A 21,525-nucleotide genomic window follows, 5' to 3' on the forward strand; every position below is an offset into this window, starting at 1 on the left:
GCTATCAGGTGTCTGCTCAGGTGTGATTGGTGGCCTCCGCCGTCATCGGCAAGGAAGAAAATTGACTAAACGATGATCGTAATTGGTCGGAGTGGAGCTGCGGTCCCCCAGGGCCCCCCTGGGACCCCCCAGGAATACAGCCGGACCCTGAGAGCAGGCCGCCTGCATGCCAAGCAGTTCCCTCCGACACTCTCTCTCTCTCTCTCTTTTTCCATCCCTTTCTCTGTCCCTCTGTTCTTTCTCGCCCTCTTTTATCCCCCTATTTCCTTTTCTTTTTTTCCATCTCTCTTAGCGCCCCCTCTTCACGATCTGAATTCTGCTCCGTCCCCCGTTTCTGCCGGCCTTCAAGTTCACCTTGTTCCCGTTCTCCATTCGCCCGAGCCTCCTCTCCTCCTCTTCTCTCCTCATCTCCCCTCCTATCCTCTCCTCTCTTGGCTCCTCCTCTCCTCTCCTCTCTTGGCTTTTCCTTTCCTCCTCTCCTCCTTTTTCCTCTCTTCCATTCCCATCGCCTCCCTGCTCCTCCATTGCGTATCCTTCCATTCCGCTCCTCCATTCCTATCCGTCCCTTGCTCTTGCCCGCTTCCTCTCTCTTCTCATTTCCTCTCATTTCTTATCCTCGCCTCCTCCGTTTCGCCTCCTCCATTTCTCCCCTTTCCATTCCCTTTTCCTCTCTCCTTGTTTTTTCTCCGTCCTTTCGTCCTCCCCGCTACATTTTTCCCCTTTAAATCACCTTGTCTACCATAAAACCTCGGTGACCATTTTTCACCTTATTGTCATTTCATCTATAAATCTAAAGAAATGTGCAAATAAATCACCAGTGTAAGTGAAAGACATTTAGGACGGCAGCTGTAGAGTATATTATGTGTTTTAGGCACGTTCATATACAGCAACAGTCTCTTATAGCATCCATCAAATGCTGAAACCGGTCATGGAATTATTTGGTCATGGGAAACTCACAATGAGAACTGAATTCTGTTCATATCTGAATATGGTGTGTGTGTCTGTGTGTGTGTGTGCGTGTGCGTGTGTGTTGCACTCCCACAGGTGGGTAAGTGGGAGAACGGCTCCCTGTCCATGAAGTACCACGTGTGGCCTCGCTTCGAGCTGTACGGCGGGGCGGCGACGCGCGAGGACGACCACCTGTCCATCGTGACGCTGGAGGAGGCGCCCTTTGTTATCGTGGAGGACGTGGACCCACTGAGCGGGACGTGCATGAGGAACACCGTGCCCTGCCGGAAGCAGCTCAAAACGCTGTGAGCAAGTCCAAAATGAGGCTGAATGGATGAGAAGTCGAGTGAAAATCTCTCAAGATCTCAATGCCAGAACAAGAGTTCACGACGGGGGCTCCGGGAATGGAAACAGTGATTCGGTCCAATAGCATTATGAAAACACATTCTTCCAATTGTAAAATAAATCAAAATGTCCTCCATCTCCCACCGCATCTCACCTCCTGTCCATGAAATATTACAGTTCCAGTAAACAGGAGCCAAGCGCCTTAAGGAATCTTGGCCCAAAATCTGGGGAGGAGTTGAGATTAGGTCTGGCTTTTATCAACGCCGTTTAGGAAGGCGAAAATAATTACAATCCACCTGACGGTATTGGGCTGATAAGGGCTGTGAGAAGACACTATTCCACGGTTTATTCGCCTCGCATAGCGCATTTTCATACTGTGGGAGACTCTTCCCACAGACACAGGTTCAGGGAGGGGGACGGAGTCGCTCGGGCAGTGAGGTGGCCGAGCGGCGGGTTTTTATTACAAAAGAGCGAAAAGGCACGCTGGCAGCGGGAACATAAAGTGTGACAGTATTTATTTAAAGCAGGTTCCGTCCGGTAGGGATCAGGTCCAAATGGGTCCCGTTCCTGCACCGCGCTTCCTCCCCACTGCAAGACAAAAAACACATAGCGTAAGAAGACTCTACCAGCCGACTCGGGCCCGTCACCGCCGGCGGGCCGGTCAGGCCGGTCAGGCCGAGTCGGTATAATCCCACGCTGAGACCTGCAGACCACGGCTTAACCGCGCCTCCTCATCTGCCACATATACCTTTTCACCCCCCAAAAAAATGTCATGTGATGAATTCAGGTCTGATGTCAGTTGGACAGGCTGATAATCACAGCCGTAAGAACGTTTGCGCAGTTGCCAAAGTGGCTGGTAAACAGTACCAGGAACAGGCGGGTGAGTCGTGTCACCTTCTCACCACACATTGGCGTGGCGACAACAGAACCATAGGTTTAATCAGCGGTTGAGATCAGGGCAGTGTCACAGTCCAGATTAATGCTCCAAATTTTCAGTTTTAATCGACGTGACGATGGACGCCGCTTTATCTAAAAATAAAGATAGAGTCAAGACACTACTCAAAGCGGGTATTTGTGTCGGCGAATAAAGTTGTTTTAAATGAAATTGATGCCCGGTTTTGCGTCGTAAAAACCCTCTCTCCTTTCGCCCTCCTCCTCCCTCAGGAACCAGACCAAGGAGTCCGGTATCTACATCAAGCGCTGCTGCAAGGGTTTCTGCATCGACATCCTGAAGAAGATCGCCAAGACGGTCAAGTTCACCTACGACCTCTACCTGGTCACCAATGGCAAGCACGGCAAGAAGATCAACGGGACGTGGAACGGCATGGTGGGAGAGGTGAGGGTGAAGCCCGCCCGGTGGTGGGGGAGGTGAGGGTGTAGCTCCCCCGGTGTCTCAGACCAAAAGAAAACTCCGTCCGAGACAATCGCCCTTTCATAGTAAAGCAGGCAGTATTCTAGAAACCAAGAAAGAATTTGAAGAAATGCCGTTGTCAGTATGGTAGTCCCTAGTTCCAAACGCGTCCTTTTGCTCAAAAGTTCTATTCCGGCGTAAGGATACTACAGCCTTAAGCTTTCTTCTCTACTGTCTATACCAAACAGATGAATAATGTCCGTCTACCTGTCTGTCTTGGTTGGATAATATTAGCCCTCATCATTCACACAGAAATAGTTGTATTTTTCCACCTGGGGTGGGAGGTTCAAGGGAGGTCATGATGGAATAAGTGGTCTAGGTTAAGGTCAGCAGAGGTCTGTTGTGGCGTACAATATATGTCGTGCTATGTTTGGCTCCGGCATGACTCACTTTTTTTTCCCCCGCACCTCATGTTACAAACCGCCCCCCGGTCAGGGTCGACCACTCGCTTGTCAGAGCTCCCGCCGACGTCCGTCCCCTGCTCAGTCAACCACGGTGGCTTCTAAATAGTCCCCAATCGAAAATTGGTCCCAAAGTAGAGCCTTGTCAGCTCTCATACCTCAACACCCGTAAAAACAAGAGCAGCACTTAGCAGGCCGCGCCGCTCGGCTTTGGGGGACGTGTCAACGGGGTCAGTCGCAGATCAGTATTCCCTCCGTGAGGTGAAAGGGCAAAGCGGGAATAAAGCAACGGAGCGACACCAACCCACCACTTCTTTCTATGCGGAGGAGGTGAAGTTTCAATGACCTTCCAAAGTTGCGGCGAAGATTGCGCATCCTTTGTTTCCGCCAGTAAACTTTCCATTCAGAGCTCCATTTACATTAAACCGACCCATTTAATTGGTTACGTAAGGCCATTTAGGCTTGCCAGCCGTCCAGTCATTCAAGCTGGCCGCCTGGTCCAGCCGGCCGGCCAGCATAGGGGCTTCAGTGGGCACGGAGCTGTTAGTGTGGTCACCTGTAATAAAAGCTGTATCACCCCGACTAAAAGCTCTAATGTGCTGTTGGCCTCTTGTTCCCATAGACAAATGGTAATGCGTGTGTGTGTGTGTGTGTGTGTGTGTGTGTGTGTGTGTGTGTGTGTGTGTGTGTGTGTGTGTGTGTGAAGGATTACATACACACGGATATGCACGCAAGTCTACATACAGGCAGGTGAAAACGAATGCACCCAAGTATATACACACAGTCATTTTTCACACACACACACACACACACACACACACACACACACACACACACACACACACACACACACACACACATACATTTGCCTCAGTACCGCTGTACTTTTGCTGGATCTGCTGTATTGAACACAGCCGTGTCCTTCTCGGGCTGGAACGCAGCCAGGCCATATCTCACACTTTTATTGGGCAGAGGTCTGAATTCATGTTCTCTCTCTCTCTCTCTCTCTCTCTCTCTCTCTCTCTCTCTCTCTCTCTCTCTCTCTCCTCTCTCTTGCTCCCTCTGTGTTTCTCTCTCACACACACATAATCTGTGGACATGCATAGCACACTCTTGAGAGCACCAGAGCACCCATAGATGACAGGGAGGGCAAGTGGGGGTGGGGGGTGGACGGGGAGTGGACGGGTCATCCCATGATTTGTCACAGCTCAAAAAGACTGAAGACCAAGAAAAAATAAGAAAAGGAAAATTTATGTCTCCATTATGTTCCGGCTTGATTCGGGCTTTATTCTGCTTGGCAGGTTCTTGCCGGCTCTGACGGACCATGTTGACTCCTGCTTCCACTAATACTCGAAATCTAAATAATGATACATGTGAGCGGCTCTACACTTGATTACATTAGTCTGGCCTTGCGAGCAGAGCCACGCATAGACATCGGTGCTGCGCTTATACACACACACACACACACACACACACACACACACACACACATACACACATAGACGCTCTCTGGCTCACTCATTCTCAATAACACCCACATGGGTCACTTTCATAACGTGGAAAGAACAAATCGTAGGAGGTAGATGGAGAGAGCGAACGGAGAAAGCGCGAATGGAGGGAGGGAGGGAGACAGAGAGGAAGTGAGTGTACTGCTGCACTGACTTATTCTCCCGCCTGGGGAGACTTCACTCATTCAAACACACACACACACACACACACACACACACACACACACACACACACACACACACACACACACACACACACACACACACACACACACACACACACAGACACACACTCATGTATACATCCAAAATGAGCCCCAAAGACACACAAACACAATACAAGCTTCACCCAAAACGACCAAAACTGAAAATGGATTTGAGAGCACACATTCAACACGCACACACACACACACACACACACACACAGACACACACAGACACACACACGCGTGCGAAGCACAACCCACACGTGAACACACACACACTTTGTTAGATCCTCATAATTGTGGGGAACATTTCCCCCTGTCTTTACGCATCCAATTTGCAGGTAGAGAGCAAAAGGGCAACCTTTTGCTCTCTCTTCATTTTGTTCATCTGTGACTCATTCACATGCGCACACACACTCACACATGACAGCACACACAAACGCAAACACACACACACACACACACACACACACACACACACACACACACACACACACACGCACACACACACGCACGGAGGTACACAACCCCACATATTGAGGCGCGGTGACTCACACGTCGGTACGAATGCCTTATTAACTCAGCCAGATAGTTTTGTCCCACTTTACCTCCGCGCTGTAGGGCTCAGATATTCCGGGGCTAAATATACCTACCTGAGTACAGGTAGAGCAAGGGGGAGGAGGAAGGGAGGGAGCGAGGGAATTTGGGAGGGTTTGAAAAAGAAAAGGGAGGTGGGGAGGGAGGGGCTTGGAGGAAGGAGAGAGGCATTGGGGCATCTATTTCAAGCAGCCGTGACCCACTGCTGTAACCCACTTTCCCCCTCTTGCTCTCTCTCGCTCTCTCTCTCTCCCTTTCCTCTATCTCTGTCACTCTCTCTCTCTCTCTCTCTCTCTCTCTCTCTCCCTTTCCCTCTCACTCTCCACCTCTCCCTCTCTCCCACTCTCCCTCATTCCCTCTCTCCCTCTCTCTCAGTCCCCTGGCGAGCGTCACAGGTATACACCCGGAATGTTCTTGATGTGTGGAAAGTGTGCCTCGCGTTGACCCGCTCCCTCCGCCTGCTCCACCTATCTTTATCCCTCTTTCAACTTTTCCTTCACTTTGTTTTGTGCTATCACTTTGTGCTGTTTTTTGACCGAATCACCCAATTTATCACATTTTCCGGAATCACCCAAACGGACAGATTGGATGGAAACAGATGAATACTTGGATGAAAACTCGTTCTATTTCTTTCCTCACCCCTCCCCCAGGTGGTGCTGAAGAACGCGCACATGGCGGTGGGCTCGCTGACTATCAACGAGGAGAGGTCGGAGGTCATCGACTTCTCCGTCCCCTTCATCGAGACGGGCATCAGCGTCATGGTTTCCCGCAGCAACGGCACCGTCTCGCCGTCGGCCTTCCTCGGTGAGAAGGAGCCAAGGGGACTGATGGGAAGGGGGTTATGGGGAAAGAAAGAAAGAAAGAAAGAAAGAAAGAAAGAAAGAGCACGTAGACACTACTGGGCCTGGAGGATGTAGGCATAAACAAAAAAGCAAACCTGATAAGCTAAGATAAGATGTGTAACAGGTGTTACAGAAGTTGACAGAACAGAACAAAAAGTACAAAAAGAGAAACAAAAATAAAAACTATAGAATATATATGTAGAAACAGGGAGTAGCACGGTGCTAACTCTGCTAACCACCCCAATATGGGCAGGAGGCAGTTACACTAAAGTAAAGTACAACTGATGTATAGCAATGGCAAGTAGCAGCCGTTTATTCATCTTTTATTTTTTCATTATTATTATTTTTTTTTTAAATGCTTTATTTCTGTTATTTTTTCAGGTTTACACAATAAATACGGTCACATATTAACAAAACACAAACACTTCTCGACACCACACGTAGAGCTTCAGAGCATCAACAAACAGAGGGGCAGTAAAAAGACAATAAAGACTAGAAATCTTCTTCTTTCGGCTGCTCCCGTTAGGGGTCGCCGCAGCGGATCATCTATAATGGAAAATAAATACATATATAAAAGGGGGGGAAAGGAAAAGTTGCAGTAATATGCAATGATTGTATGAGTAAATATGCTGGGATAGTAAACAATAGCAGTATAGTAATGAATGGTAATCAAGGAATTACAATAATACTAACAACAATAGCATCAATAATAAAAACAATAACAACAACAACAATAATAATAATAATAATAATAATAATAATAATAATAATAATAAATATAGTCACAGGCATCAATGCATGGGGTCCAGTTAAGTCAATGTGACGTGTGATGGACATGCCCTATTCGCAATACTGAATCATTTATTACGATTAATGTTAATTTGTCATGTAATCCATTACAGGCAAATTAATTGTCTATAATCACGTACACCCTTATGTTATAATGGCAACAATTCTGGCTTTGACTATGAAATATAACGTTTATTGCTAGAATTTGGCTTAATATCTAAGGACTGATAACCTCCCCTCCGTAATCATTAATCATTGTCCTAGTATGATAATGAAAAGAACATTTATAGCACGAAGCAGGTAGCCTAAAGCTATGCTAGTGTTAGCGTCCGGTGGATTGTAAACAGCTGTGACTATAACAACAGTAAGCTCATGTGGATTGTAAAGCAGCCACACCTGTCTTGGGTCGAGGTGATTGGGCCCAGGATCAGTATAGCTGTATGCCTGTTGCTTGTTGGAGTCATCATCGAGCACAGGTTAAATCACCCATCCCCACACACAAACACAGGAGGAGCCCTTGTCATGACATGTTTCAATCTGCTCCAAGATTGTTCTGTCTTGCCCACTCTAATCAAATAAACGGGTGCCTTTCAACACCATCGCCTGTGTCTCTGTGACGGAGGGCCCTGAAAAAGACACTCGGTTGGGGTGTGGCAGACAAAACTGCCGCAGTGAGTAACGAGTAACGAGTAACACGTAACGTTACTCGTTACAACAAAAAAGTAATCTGAGTACTGTAACGCGTTACCCCCAACACTGGTTCTCAATCAGTTTGTTCGTGGAGATCTGTAGATTAAATTTGTCCACCTTGTTGGTGATTGATCTGGCGTTTGTGAGGAAAATGCTGGGTAGCGGTGGCTTGTGTTGTTGTCTCCTTCATCTAGCAAGTAAGCCGGACCTGCGTCCACTCTTTTGCTTCCTGCGTCTCCTCCGTTTCTCGGACACCTGCCGGAGCCGATAATGATCCACGGAGAGCCCGGTGTCCTGGCTATCCCCTCCAGTATATTTTATGAGTGCAGAAATTCCCTCGTTAGGGCCTAGTTACACTGTAAGCCTGTGATCAGAAGATGAAGGCAGCGAAAATGAAAGCGTTGAGCCTCTGCGTCCGTGCGCCCGCCATCTTGGTCAGGTCCAACCGTAACGGTAATGGCGGGTTTGTGCAGATATCCCACGTCGCACAATGATGACATAGGGATGCAATGACCCGGTGACGATTCTCTGTGATAAATCAGTAGCCCCCAGTGTCACATGACCTTTTAGTATTTTTAGTAACTTCTCTCTTTAGTAACTCCAAATACTCCGATGTGGATCAAGCTTGGACGATGGTGTCGTGGACTGCCCCAAATACAAATCGTATTAATTTGTGTCCGTGGGTTCGATGGTTTCTGAGCACCAGACACTTTGCCACCATTTTGTATCCAAATTAAAACCAGTAGGGTTCCCGCCCTTCGGGCTGAACCCTATTTGATTGATACATTTGTGGCAGGCCATGGCTCATGGTTTTTTACTGTAAATCATTTAATCAGACCAGTTTTAAAAGTAAAGACCAGTCACTGCTAAGTTTGGGGAAGATATTTTGCAGAAACACCCCCGTACAACGCTGGGTTTTCATCGGGACACGCTTTGCAGCATAATTTACTGCTCTCCTACCATATGGAGCCACACTCCAGTGTACAATTACATCCCCAACTATTTGTTTATTCTCTCCCTGACTCTCTCTCTCTCTCTCTCTCTGTCTCTTTGCCCTCTTGTATTTCCCACTCCCACTCCATCTCGTACTCTTCCTTTCTCTCCCTCAATCTGGCGTGCCTCATTTGCATATCTCCCTCGCCCTCCACCTCACTTTCTCTCACTCTCTTTCTCTCTCTCTCTCTCTCACACTCAATCTTTCGATATTCCCTTCCTCTTTGCCACCCTCGCATGTTTCTCTCTGTCTCTCCCTCTGTTGCTCTCTCTCTCTCTCTCTCTCTCTCTTTCTCTCCCTACCTCCCTCCTCGTCTGTTTATCTACCTCCTCTGTTGTTCTCCTCCTCTTTTTCCAACAAACCTTTCACTTCACTTCACTTCACTTCGCCCGCCCTCATCTCTCTCCCGCCACACTCCTTCCCTCAATCCCTCATCCCTCCTCCTTGTCTCCCTTCATCTCTCCCTCTCTCTTGCTCTCTCTCCCACCCCAGAGCCCTTCAGTGCGGATGTGTGGGTGATGATGTTCGTGATGCTGCTACTGGTGTCAGCAGTGGCTGTGTTTATATTCGAGTACTTCAGCCCTGTGGGCTACAACCGCTGTCTGGCTGACGGCAGAGGTGAGAGGGTGCCCGGATACACGCACGCACGCACGCACGCACGCACGCACGCACGCACGCACGCACGCACGCACGCACGCACGCACACACGCACGCACGCACGCACGCACGCACGCACGCACACACACACACACACACACACACACACACACACACGCAGGACCAGTTGCTGTACCTGCAGGGCAGTGGAATGCACCACAGTGTGAGGATATAAGATGTAAAGGAATACCGACACCTTCCCTTCCTGTTCCACTCCTCTTTTCAGTCGTTCCCTTTTCAGACTAACTTGACAGACAAACGACCCGAAAAGGACGCTCGTACGTCAATAGTTTGAGATTGTCAGGTATTTTTAAATATGGGTTCATGATAATGAATCTAGGCTTTCACTATCTGAAAGTGAAAGTACCCTCCATTTAATCCCTAATTCTGGTCCAAATTTTCCACTCCAACACTTTATCTTAAAGCAACACTATTCAAGTTTTTTTTACCTTAAAATAACAGCTTCAGAATCAATTTGATGGTACACCTACTTGTAATATGGAGAATGGCACCTCTTTCATTCCCCCTCAAATGCCTGTTCTTGCACTATGTACTGCAACTTCTGTGTTCTGGTATAAACTGCGGGAAAAGTGCATTAGGCTTCACGGCACTTTACTTCCTTGATGTTTGGCTCTGGTAATTTGTCTGGCAATAATGCCCAAATACGAAACGTAGCCACTTAACCTTCCCGATGGCCCAGGAGAGACAGGCCAGTAGTAAGCCCAGCATCCGTACTTCAGCTGGTGCGCGCCGGCCCTCAATTTTTTTGCGCCAGGGGGTTTGTTTCACCCTCTGACTCATGCGAGCCGATCTGCCAGGCCGAGCACATTTGGTACCTACACCTGTAGCACGGGGCTGATCCTGCAGGGAGAGAGGCTCCGGGGGGAGCTGTGGACTGAGTGCTTGCTGAGGCAGCGAGGTCCGTGCAAGGACCGCTGTAACCTGGGTGCACATTATATTTGCATTTGCAACATAGACTGTTATTGAAACGTAACCGATAAGGTTCAAATTTGTCCGGTAAAATATTTTTTTCCGGACACCGGACACAGTTTTATAACAGTAGTGTAAAAGTGCAATTGCACTCTGTCGGGGCGCCAAATCCCAAATACCAAGAGTTACAGTTAACAGTTAAAAGGCCACATTGGTTATCAACATCATTAAAATCTATCTACATCGGTAAAATGCATGCAAATAATTTTCATATTGGTAAATGGGGCATTGACAATTATGTCTTCCGAGAGATTCAAGATAGGACACTCAAAAATGAGTGTGCTCTGCCTCTAGGAAGCTAGGATGCTGGGATGCATACAGCCTTAAAAAAAGACAGTCTTAGGACAAACAGACAAGACACACATACTCTCTCTCACTCACTCACACACATACATACACACACCCATACCTCACACAAATGCCCCAGTCTCGTCCTTGTACATTTTGCGGGTCTGTCTTTCAGATTCCAACCACACTAAACACACCACCAGCACCTGTGCTGCTTTACGTTTCTTCTCTTTAAACCTGTTTTGCATGAATTTCCATATTTCCACGAATGACGCTTCAGCTTTGACAGCGTTTCGTATTAGATCTCCACAGCCAAAAAGATGAGAAATGGAAAAAAAAAAAATAAAAGATGTCTTCCCATCACTCCTTTCTGAAGTGACTATATATAGAGACAACGGCGATCTTGGATTTATTTTGTTTGCTTTTTTTTTCCCGATTCCTCTCATCCCCTCTCATGCTGAAGATGTGCTCCTCCCTGAAGCGCTGTACTCGTCTGTGCGCCTCCTTGTTCTTTTTACGCCCACACTGTGGGAGTTTGGCGTCATAGAGAGTCCACATTAAAGTTCTGGCCGATGTAGCAATGGTCAGACCAGGGCCGCTGATTTTTTTTCTTCCGTTAATTCTAAGTCCAATTTGTTCCGCCAACTTGCTGGTGAACTCCACAAAAGGAAATATTTGGCAAGATGTGAGTTGAATCTGCTCATGGACAAAAGCCCCATCTGTACCCCAACGGTGCTCACACGGAAATACAGAGGCACAGACACACACACACACACACACAAGAAACATAAACCGGATGAATGGGTTTACAATGCAGTCCAATTGCAATCTAGTAGCCCATTATTAAGACCCTTCCAGATGTTCCCTAACCCTGTTACCTATTTACAGGTTTCACACAAATTACAAAAAACACAAACATTTTGCAGGTTGTCTTATTTACCATACAATTCAAAATGCAGTGTGATATTTGGGAAAATCTTATGGTTAAAGGCCAAATATATCCTGCTGAAACATTATGTGGTTAATATGTGATTTGGCGGTACGGTAATTTATTGTACATGAATAATTAGACATTCTTACCAAAGGCACGTGAGCATGATGCCTTCCCAATCCACACCAAAGAACAAATTGAGATAAGAAAATATTTTTTTACTAGATTTGATCTGATACGCATGTTTCGTGCATCAGGTCCATTGCCTTATACATTAAGATGTTGGATTCATATTGTTTTTTAACATCTATTGAATATATTCTGCCTTGCCAAGCTACCTGGCTGAAGCTTCAGTCCAGCCACTGTCGGGGGAAACCAACCAGAGATATCACACCTTGGCAGCAAAACTCCAGAAGAACGTCTGTACCTATCTGTAGAAATCGACCTGTTGTTTGCGTAAGTCTTCTCTCCTCACCAAACGGCCGGTCTGCCCCTCAGAACCTCACGGCCCGTCCTTCACCATCGGCAAGGCCATCTGGCTGCTCTGGGGTCTGGTGTTCAACAATTCTGTGCCGGTGCAGAACCCCAAGGGCACCACCAGCAAGATCATGGTGTCTGTGTGGGCCTTCTTCGCTGTCATCTTCCTGGCCTCCTACACTGCCAACCTGGCCGCCTTCATGATCCAGGAGGAGTACGTGGACCAGGTGACCGGTCTGTCCGATAAAAAGGTAAGAAGGAACGGCCGGCTGGATGGGTGGGTTTGACAGACAGATTGATAGATGATGGTGATCTCCTTGCTCTTTGTCCGGTCTTCAGTTCCAGAGGCCAAACGACTTCTCGCCTCCATTTCGGTTTGGCACAGTCCCCAACGGGAGCACAGAGAGGAACATCAGGAACAACTACCCAGAGATGCACTCCTACATGGTCAAGTTCCACCAGAGGAACGTCAACGAGGCCCTGCAGAGCCTCAAGACAGGGTGAGACGGACCTTCCAGCTGGGCCTTGTGCATCGTGGCCCATGTTTTCATTCTAATTCAGGCACAATTTAAAAAAATAAAAAATAAAGCTATAATTAAATGACAACAAAATTACTGAACGTAATAATATTACTAGACATTTATTTTTCATGTAGTGATGGTCATGGTCATGGTCATGGTTCCGTAATAATATTATATGATTTCATGGTGGATCAATTGTATTCATATATAATGAACGACTGGTAGTCTGTTTTATTAATATTTGTTCCCTTGCTATTAAACATGGTTAACCCTGTAAATAACATTGAACTGTCATCGACATGGGGCTCCATGAAGAAATCATGGCTTTAGTGAAATTAATTGGGCTACAATTCGTTTTAAATAATTGCACCCGGGGGTAGCACCAGATTCTTTTTGTTGGGGGTGCTAAGGAGATGCTTTATAGTGCAGGGGGGGTGCTCACGAAATTTTGACATCTGTACTACGTCCAGGGGCCGATATTCGATATCAAATATCGCAATGTTTGCCACCATATGCAATATTTTCACAGTATCAAAATATCCATCCGTCGGTTCGTCTGTCTGTCCTCGGCACCACCGGGAGCGACAGACGGCGTACCAGAGCGCACGGACAAAGCTCATTCACTTGCGCGCACGAGGATGTATGTGGACGTATGTGCGCAACAGCGAGGAAGCAAATGGATGATTTGGACGTGGTGGCCACGTGGCGTAGATGGTCCGGCGATTTAGATGCAGCTTTAGGTTATTACTTGCATTTCTTAAATTCACTTGTGAGCCGTGAGAATCAACCAGTTCACACGCTCACACGCCACATCTCGTATTTCTCACACTGAGAATCCCAAAATAAGTAAAATGTTTTAATTATTTTATTATAATTTTTTTTTCTATGTATATATTTCCTCACGCTTGCTTGGTGCCTGTCGCTTTTCGCGCGGTGAACGGGATATCCTTCCCGCACACACGTAACGCGAACGCCCACGCGCACCTTCCTAGTTGGAGTGGCACAAAGCATCCGTTCTCCGCGATCCAGCATAGAGGTTCACCGTTCCTCCCAAAGAAAGCAAACAGATGTGTGGCGGGTTGGTCACGTTGGGGAACAGAATAGATGACGCAACAGTCCGTGCGGCTTAAACGGCGCTGATGGGTGTGTCTTTGTGGGCTCGCTCCTCGTCTCTCTCTCTCTCTCTCTCTCTCTTTCTCTTTCTCTCTCTCTCTCTCTCTCTCTCTTTCTCTTTCTCTCTCTCTCTCTCTCTCTCGCTCTCTCTCTCTCTCTGCTGAGGTCTGGCCTGCGCGTCTCCGGAGTACCGCACACACCAACCTCACTGCAAGACAAAACAGGCATTAAAGAAAACTTTCTGCCCCAAGTCAAGCCAATCAGCAGACCACAGCCCTCTGCCTACCGAAGAGTGCTTCTATCATCTATTCTATAGATGTATTTATTGTAATTGAATGACACCAAAAAAGCCAATAGCTCAAATGTCAATAGCTGATTGCTTGGTTTCCACTGGCAATAGAAGCCCTTCTTTTAAGCCATTTCAGTGCAATATTCCAGAGGAAAAGGCCGGCTCCGTCACTGCAGGGCAAAACTCAGGCAGGCAGCGCATGTCTGCTGCGGCAGGCAGCCGCAGCAGACATGCGCAGTGGAGTCTGTTCCTCGCCTAGGTAACATCCAGCTGTAATTCCGTTGCGCAGGACGGCAAAAAGTTAAAATACATAAAAACTTTGCATGGCAAATTCTGTGAACCGTTGCCGGTGTTTTCTGCCGGTCACGTCATCAAAACGTCACACCCCTGTCCCATTCACACAGACGTTGTTTCGGCCCGGCTTTGGCTCTGTGACTACCTCTGCTTCCGGCTCGGCGCCGGATCAACAATGCGCCCCCATTCCGTGTTCATACCTTTTACACAGAGCGGCGAGGCAGAATAATGGAGCGACATTCATCGAGGGCCTGAGGCCTCTGGAGAGACACTGTAGCTACGTACTCTTCCAGCAAGACCCCCAACCCCCCACGTCCCGCCTCCCACACACATGCACATACACACAGGACATAGGAGAGGGTGTGCGGGGGGATCTAATATTTTTTTTGGGGGGGGCAACACATTTTTTTAAATATATTTATATATAAATATATAATATACAAATATAACATAATATATAATATATGGGGAGGTCGGATGATTCATCATGGATGGTGCGAAAATAAAGTACGTAACACAGTGTTTTTCTTCCATGTGCCGTGATTGGCTCAGAGTCAGAGAAGGCGGGACATGCCGCGAAGCGTGCTCTACGTTCCCACTCGCCATTGGTTAAACCCAGACACCTGTTTAACTGTCACCGACTTCGCCAAACGACAGTGCAAGTTGTAACTTTCATAGGGGCAAAGGGCGGCCAATCAAATTCTAGAGGGGGCCCCGGTGCCCCTGGCCCCTCCCCTCCCCTCCCTTCGCCAATACCTCTACACTTGCCTGCTTTACAAATTATCAGTCTTAAATAAATGTAAAACTTAAAGTAATTTTCAGATAGTAGTTATTTTTATCTAAAGTGTTTAACAAAAAGGTAAAATTGTAAGGACATCCTTGGAGGGGCTGCGCTGGTGCTATGCAAAATCCTGACGGGGCTATACCGCCAGCGCAGCCCCGTCCTCATGCCGCCACTGACCGCCCCACAAATCTTACTTATCAGCTTCAATTTGGGATTTAGCTGTTTGTTTCCCCTCGTCCTAACACGCACGGTCAGCGTCTGGATAGCCGCCCCACGATTCTCTCTCACCGTCACCTCTGCCGTGTTTTAATACCAACACTTGCGTTCCGCTCCCCCGTCCTCCTGCCTCCCATTTTCATTTTGCTCTTTACTTTTCACGAGTGCGTCTTTGTGCTGCTACGTGCCAGCTCTAGCCTTTGGCAAAAGCGGGTGGAAGTCTATTTCACTTATCAGCAGCTTAGCGCTACTTAACAGGTTAATTGGAACGTTGTAGCCTTGCTGTCTGGCTTCCTGGTGCTAATTAATTGTAACCTCTTTCTCTCTCTCTCTCTCTCTCTCTATCTTTCTCTCTCTCTCGTTTGTTGTCTTTTTTTGGGGGGGGGGGTGTTAGCAAACTGGACGCCTTCATCTACGATGCGGCCGTGCTGAACTACATGGCCGGCCGGGATGAGGGCTGTAAGCTGGTGACCATCGGTAGCGGCTACATCTTCGCCACCACGGGCTACGGCATCGCCATCCAGAAGGAGTCACTCTGGAAGAGACACGTGGACCTGGCCATCCTGCAGCTCTTTGGAGATGGTAGAGTGCAATCGCTCTCTTTCTCCAGAACATTTCTAGACGCTTTGTAAACCGCAATGTGCCCTGCCCCACAGCACTTCCTTTGGTGTGATCGAGTGTGTAGCCTTAAAAATAAAGGCATTTTATGTTTGTGTGAGACTTTGGTGTGTATGCTAAGTCTCTGAGGCCAAGTATTTAGGGGCCTCTAACAAGAAAAATATGTATTCGCAGCTTTAGCTTTTTATATCTGTCAAGTGTCAGGTACGTCAGTGGCAAATGGGGGGGGGGGGGGGTGGTGTATGTGCTAGAAATGCCTGGACCATTGATACTGCATGCTATATGGCTCTAAAGACAGAAAGATATACTGCATAAACCATTCAAAATGTCAAGAAGAATCATTTTACACTCATTTTGAGTGTAATCGACTAATTTCTCTCTAGATAGGATTTAAATTTAGTGGGAGTACATGGTGTGTGTATGTGTGTGTGTGTGTGTGTGTGTCTGTGTGTTTGTGTGTGTGTGTGTGTGTGTGTGTGTGTGTGTGTGTGGGAGCGTGTGTGTGTGTGTGTGTGTGTGTGTGTGTGTGTGTGTGTGTGTGAAGATAGATTCATTGGGTGTGCTCCAGCTTGTTTTGAGCATCCTGAACCAAGGACCCTCCGGGGCCCAATGTAGCATGTCCCAGTTAGGGGTGCCAGCATAGCTCCTGGTGTATTTCTACCGTGTGTGTGTGTGTGTGTGTGTGTGTGTGTGTGTGTGTGTGTGTGTGTGTGTGTGTGTGTGTGTGTGTGTGTGTGTGTGTGTGTGTGTGTGTGTGTGTGTGCGTCTGTGCGTGCGTGGGTGTGTGTGTGTGTGTGTGTGTGTGTGTATGTGTGAATATGGGTCAGCCATTTGAATATAAGGCTGTATGTGTGTGAAAGCGAGAGTGTCATGAGGTTGGGTGTGTTTATGCCTCAGAGATTAACTTTTTAACACATGTTAACTTTTTAATTGTCAGTTCGACTTACTGCTTTATCAATAAGTATCTTTTTTAACACAGGTTAACTTTTTAATTGTCAGTTCGACTTAGTGCCTTACCAATAAGTATCTTTTTTAACACAGGTTAACTTTTTTATTGTCAGTTCGACTTAGTGCCTTACCAATAAGTATCTTTTTTAACACAGGTTAACTTTTTAATTGTCAGTTCGACTTAGTGCCTTACCAATAAGTATCTTTTTTAACACAGGTTAACTTTTTAATTGTCAGTTCGACTTAGTGCCTTACCAATAAGTATCGTTTTTAACACAGGTTAACTTTTTAATTGTCAGTTCGACTTAGTGCCTTACCAATAAGTATCTTTTTTAACACAGGTTAACTTTTTAATTGTCAGTTCGACTTAGTGCCTTACCAATAAGTATCGTTTTTAACACAGGTTAACTTTTTAATTGTCAGTTCGACTTAGTGCCTTACCAATAAGTATCTTTTTTAACACAGGTTAACTTTTTAATTGTCAGTTCGACTTAGTGCCTTACCATTAAGTATCATAAGTGACCGTATAAGTGAGTATGCATGCATGTTCCTGTGTGTGTGTGTGTATGCGTGTGTCTGTGTTTGTGTGTGTGTGTGTGTGTGTGTGTGTGTGTGTGTCTATATATGCGCGATTGCGTTTGATATGGGTCAGAGCGCAGTGACGTTGCCATGTGCCATGGCACTGCCTGGTCCTCCGGATCTGAGTGGACCCCTCTCCTTGCCACTCTTGGGATTTCAATGTCACTTTGCCACGCCTTCGCAGCTCCTCCCCTCCCGGTGGCCTAGAAAGGAATCCAGCTCACGTGGAGAGGCCCAGTGGCCTGGTACACAGGGCTGGCGGGGAGTCTGGGCCAGGGCTGTTTTTGTTTTTTTTTTGACGCAGGCCGAAGTGGAAAAACTAAATAAATACAAATAAATAAACCTAGCACATTTCGAGCGACGCAAACTAAAGTCAAGATTTCGGTGAAGGGGGTTTGGTTGAAGCATTGTCAGGGGCTTGACAATGAGCAAAAATCTCCACTGCCTCTCCGGGCCGATGCCTTTCTAAATCCACTGGCCCCTTTCCCTCATGTAAGGTTTATAATCACTGTATATGTGTTCAATAATGGTTAGCAGTATTATAAAGCAAAAATGTGACATAGGTTTTAAAATCATTTTAACAGCAGTCCATGATTCCTTACCTCAACTATCTTACTAATACGCTAGTAACTACTGGATAACCGGGCCAATGCTTATATCGAGATAGTCATTTATGTATTTACCGATTTTGACCATTAGGTAATCGGGAATATTGAGTACCTTCAGTTTCTTCTTTCCATTGAAAACAAACCTGCAGAGGGATGAAGGTAGAGATGCAAGCGGCTGTTTGTGAGGTACATCGATGCAAAAAGCTGCCGATTGTCACGCGATCAGTCACGGCAGGACGCCGAATTAAACCGAGTTGATGCAATCTGCCGCCGGCGTTGTCTTAAGAGTCGTGCAGCTTGGGCAGCAGACATCCATGGGAAGGTGATGAACCATTGATGTCATGATGAGCTATGATAAGATAAGAAAGACAGTACTTTATTGTTGTCTTTTCTACCGCATGGTTTTCCATCAGGGAAAGGTTGTGGATAGTACCTGGTACCTGGTAGTTACTTTGGTACCACCTCCATCGAGGTTCCAAACGAGCTGAGGCGATACTAAAATGTCACGTGTTTTTCTTTTTTAGAAAGGTCAAAAATACGGAAAACCAGAAAAGCTTACCCAGCCACACACCCGGAATCAAGATCACCATCTCATCTACAGCCTCCATTGTTGTTTGTCGCTTTGAAGATGACGTCACGGCAGTTTCATGCGGCGTCACTATAAGTACTATGTGCGGTGGAAAAAGTACCTGGTACCACAGTGAGTAAATTTAAGTAGAGTCAAGATTTGAGCCGGTTCCATGCGGTGGAAAAGCGCCAATAGTGTTTGCACTGGAATCCTGGGAAACATCGCTGCCTGGTTCAGGACCTGACAGCAGCGGTGCTGCCTGTGTGTGTGTGTGTGTCGTGCATGAATGTCTGCGGGTATCTCTGGCTGTGTTTCTATGCTGGGGCCCCCTTGTTGATGCTTCGGGGGGGCCGCCTGCGCCCCGGTGCCGTGCCGCACCGCACCGAGACGAGGCGACATCGGCTGAATGTCTGATTAATTAAGCAAAAGCTTGTCCTGCTGTGGTCAGCTTTGATACAGAGCAGCCAGCGATGAAACAGAAGGTGACCCACAAAGAGACCAGAGACTTGGGGACCTGTCTCACACACACATACAAACACACACACGCACACACACACACACACACACCAACACACAAACACACACACTCCCTCAGATGCTTATGCATGCCATATGCAAATACACACGCACTTCATTTGCACAGACAAAGGCAAACTTAACACCCCCCCCCACACACACACACACACTCTGGCATATACGCACAGCCCATTCAAATACGGCAGGAGTACACATGCACGCACAAATAACCTCCCTAAAGTGCTACTGTCGAGCAGGCAATTTCATGCGAGCCGGTTATTTGCTGAATGGAGCGTGTTTCCCCATGCATGGTAGAGGTGACGGCTTGTGTGTGATTAACATGCAACCAGCGACTTGCTGAGTCTTTCTGTGCTTTTTAATTGTTTAGCCGCTGCTCGGATGTGTGAAGTGAAGTGTGCTGTGAAATCCAGGGCTGCTGCTCTTCTAACTTCTAACTTCTGTTTCGTCCTCCCTCTCTCCCCCCCTCTTACATCACTCCCACCACCCCTTGTCTCCTCCAATAACCGTCCCCTTATTACATCATACCCCTCTCTTCTACTTTTATATCTCACATCCCCCCATCTACCCCCTTCACCCCGAATTCCTGCCTCTTTCCCCGTAACTCATTTCCTGTTTACCTCTTTCTCACCCGCCATCCACCGCCGGTCTTTCCACCCCACGCCCCCTCCGTTCCGTTCCTCGTGTCCGTTTCTCACCTTCCCACTCCCCGTCCCTTATTTTTCTAACGTCTATTTCACACCACCCTCTCGCCGCCCATCCCTGCATCCGTCCACGCTCTCGTCTTCCTCCTCCCCCCTTCCCCCAGGCGAGATGGAGGAGCTGGAGGCGCTCTGGCTGACGGGAATCTGCCACCACGAGAAGAACGAGGTGATGTCCAGCCAGCTGGACGTGGACAACATGGCGGGCGTCTTCTACATGCTGGGGGCGGCCATGGCGCTGTCACTCATCACCTTCATCTGTGAGCACTGGTTCTACTGGCAGCTGCGCTTCTGCTTCATGGGCGTGTGCTCGGGCCAGCCCGGCTTCGTCTTCTCCATCAGCAGGGTGAGAAATGCTCTTTTGGTTTGCACCAAACACTTTACCGCCTTTTCCACAACACGAACCATTTCGGTAGCTCCCGGTGCTTAGGAGCTTTAGGCCTTTTTCCACACGAGGAATTTATTTACGAAATCGGTTCCACTCGGATAGTTCCTGGTTCCTGATTCCAAAAACGTCCCAACAAGCGAGGTGGTACTACAGTACAGGGGAACAGGATCCACCGGGGAGTTTGTAGTACTGAACAACACTGATTGGTCAAACATGAGCTCGGCGAGGATCGTCAAGCACACCTACTGCTACTCTGGTTTTATTAAATAAAATGGAAAGCCAGAACCCTCCATTTCACCACCTCCTGATTTCTTTTCCACGGTTGCTAGCTGCGATCTCTTTTAAATGTCATGAATTTTCTTCCTTCCTGGAGGAGAATTGCTAATCAGAAGACTCTTTACTCAATTCAGATTTGATGAATCTCTCTTAATTCCATTGCCGCCATATTGCCAGCACGGAGAACAACTTACAACTGAGGTCGATAGCTTTCTGAGCGGTGCAGCGGAAATATCTTCTTTTATATAGCAGGGTGAACAATTGTCCATAAAGTACTACTTTGTGACACGTGATTTATGGCACAATATATGTGTCATAAAAGATATACGTCACAAAGTTGTCGCAGCCCGAGTGTGACGCATGCCTTTCACAGCGCAATACATTGCGCATATAATAGACGTAATAAAATTTGAGGAAAAGGTCAATTAATTTCCTACATTCCCCCTTTTGACAGTCTGAACTACATAAAATCAACCATTGTTACGGTTCCTGTTTCAGAAGGTTCTGGGTCTGAACGGTCCCTCGTTTAGTTCCTGTACCTTGTTGGAAAATCGGCTATGGTGGATGGCTGAATGGTCTCATGCTTAATTTAAACTGCTACTCACATACAAGGGAAAGGGACAAAGAAGCTGGTGGTCAAAGTCAAAAACGATTGCCGTCAGAAAACCTTGTGTCTGTGCATGGACTGAACTCGTAGTGGCATAACAAGACTCCACAAAGCCTTCACACAAAACACTGTTGCCGCCTTGACCCGCAGACTCCGCCCTCTTTGAGCCTCTGTCTGTCATCAGTTATTTCTACATCATCAACTTTACTGTCTCTAATGTCCTTTGAATGAGAGTGATTTATCCTTGGAGCGAAGGCTTTGGTCCGTAAACGATCCGAGCAGGGCACATACTCTGTTCCAGTATAAAAATGAATTGGCGTGTGGATGCCAGGTCACCAGAAGAAAACGATCTCGTTTCGAGGTGGACATGCGGGTCTCGAAGGAGACTTTCAGCTTCGGGCTTTTCC

The 21,525-nt window shown here is 47.3% G+C and overlaps 1 protein-coding gene across 1 annotated transcript in view; it reads left to right on the forward strand.

Moving 5' to 3' along the window:
• The window catches only part of grin2ba (glutamate receptor, ionotropic, N-methyl D-aspartate 2B-a), a gene marked incomplete at its 3' end in the record, with an annotated part of 96,276 nt that overhangs the window by 69,785 nt on the left and 4,966 nt on the right, over window positions 1-21,525 (forward strand). Inside the window, exons 6-13 of the mRNA XM_080009736.1 lie at window positions 1,045-1,253; window positions 2,458-2,629; window positions 6,067-6,220; window positions 9,224-9,349; window positions 12,096-12,325; window positions 12,414-12,574; window positions 15,686-15,873; window positions 19,955-20,193. Coding sequence (XP_079865862.1) covers window positions 1,045-1,253; window positions 2,458-2,629; window positions 6,067-6,220; window positions 9,224-9,349; window positions 12,096-12,325; window positions 12,414-12,574; window positions 15,686-15,873; window positions 19,955-20,193 — 1,479 coding nt within the window. The remainder of the gene's footprint in view (window positions 1-1,044; window positions 1,254-2,457; window positions 2,630-6,066; window positions 6,221-9,223; window positions 9,350-12,095; window positions 12,326-12,413; window positions 12,575-15,685; window positions 15,874-19,954; window positions 20,194-21,525) is intronic.

Source organism: Zeus faber (assembly GCF_960531495.2).
Source record: "Zeus faber genome assembly, chromosome: 11".
Lineage (NCBI taxonomy): Eukaryota > Metazoa > Chordata > Actinopteri > Zeiformes > Zeidae > Zeus > Zeus faber.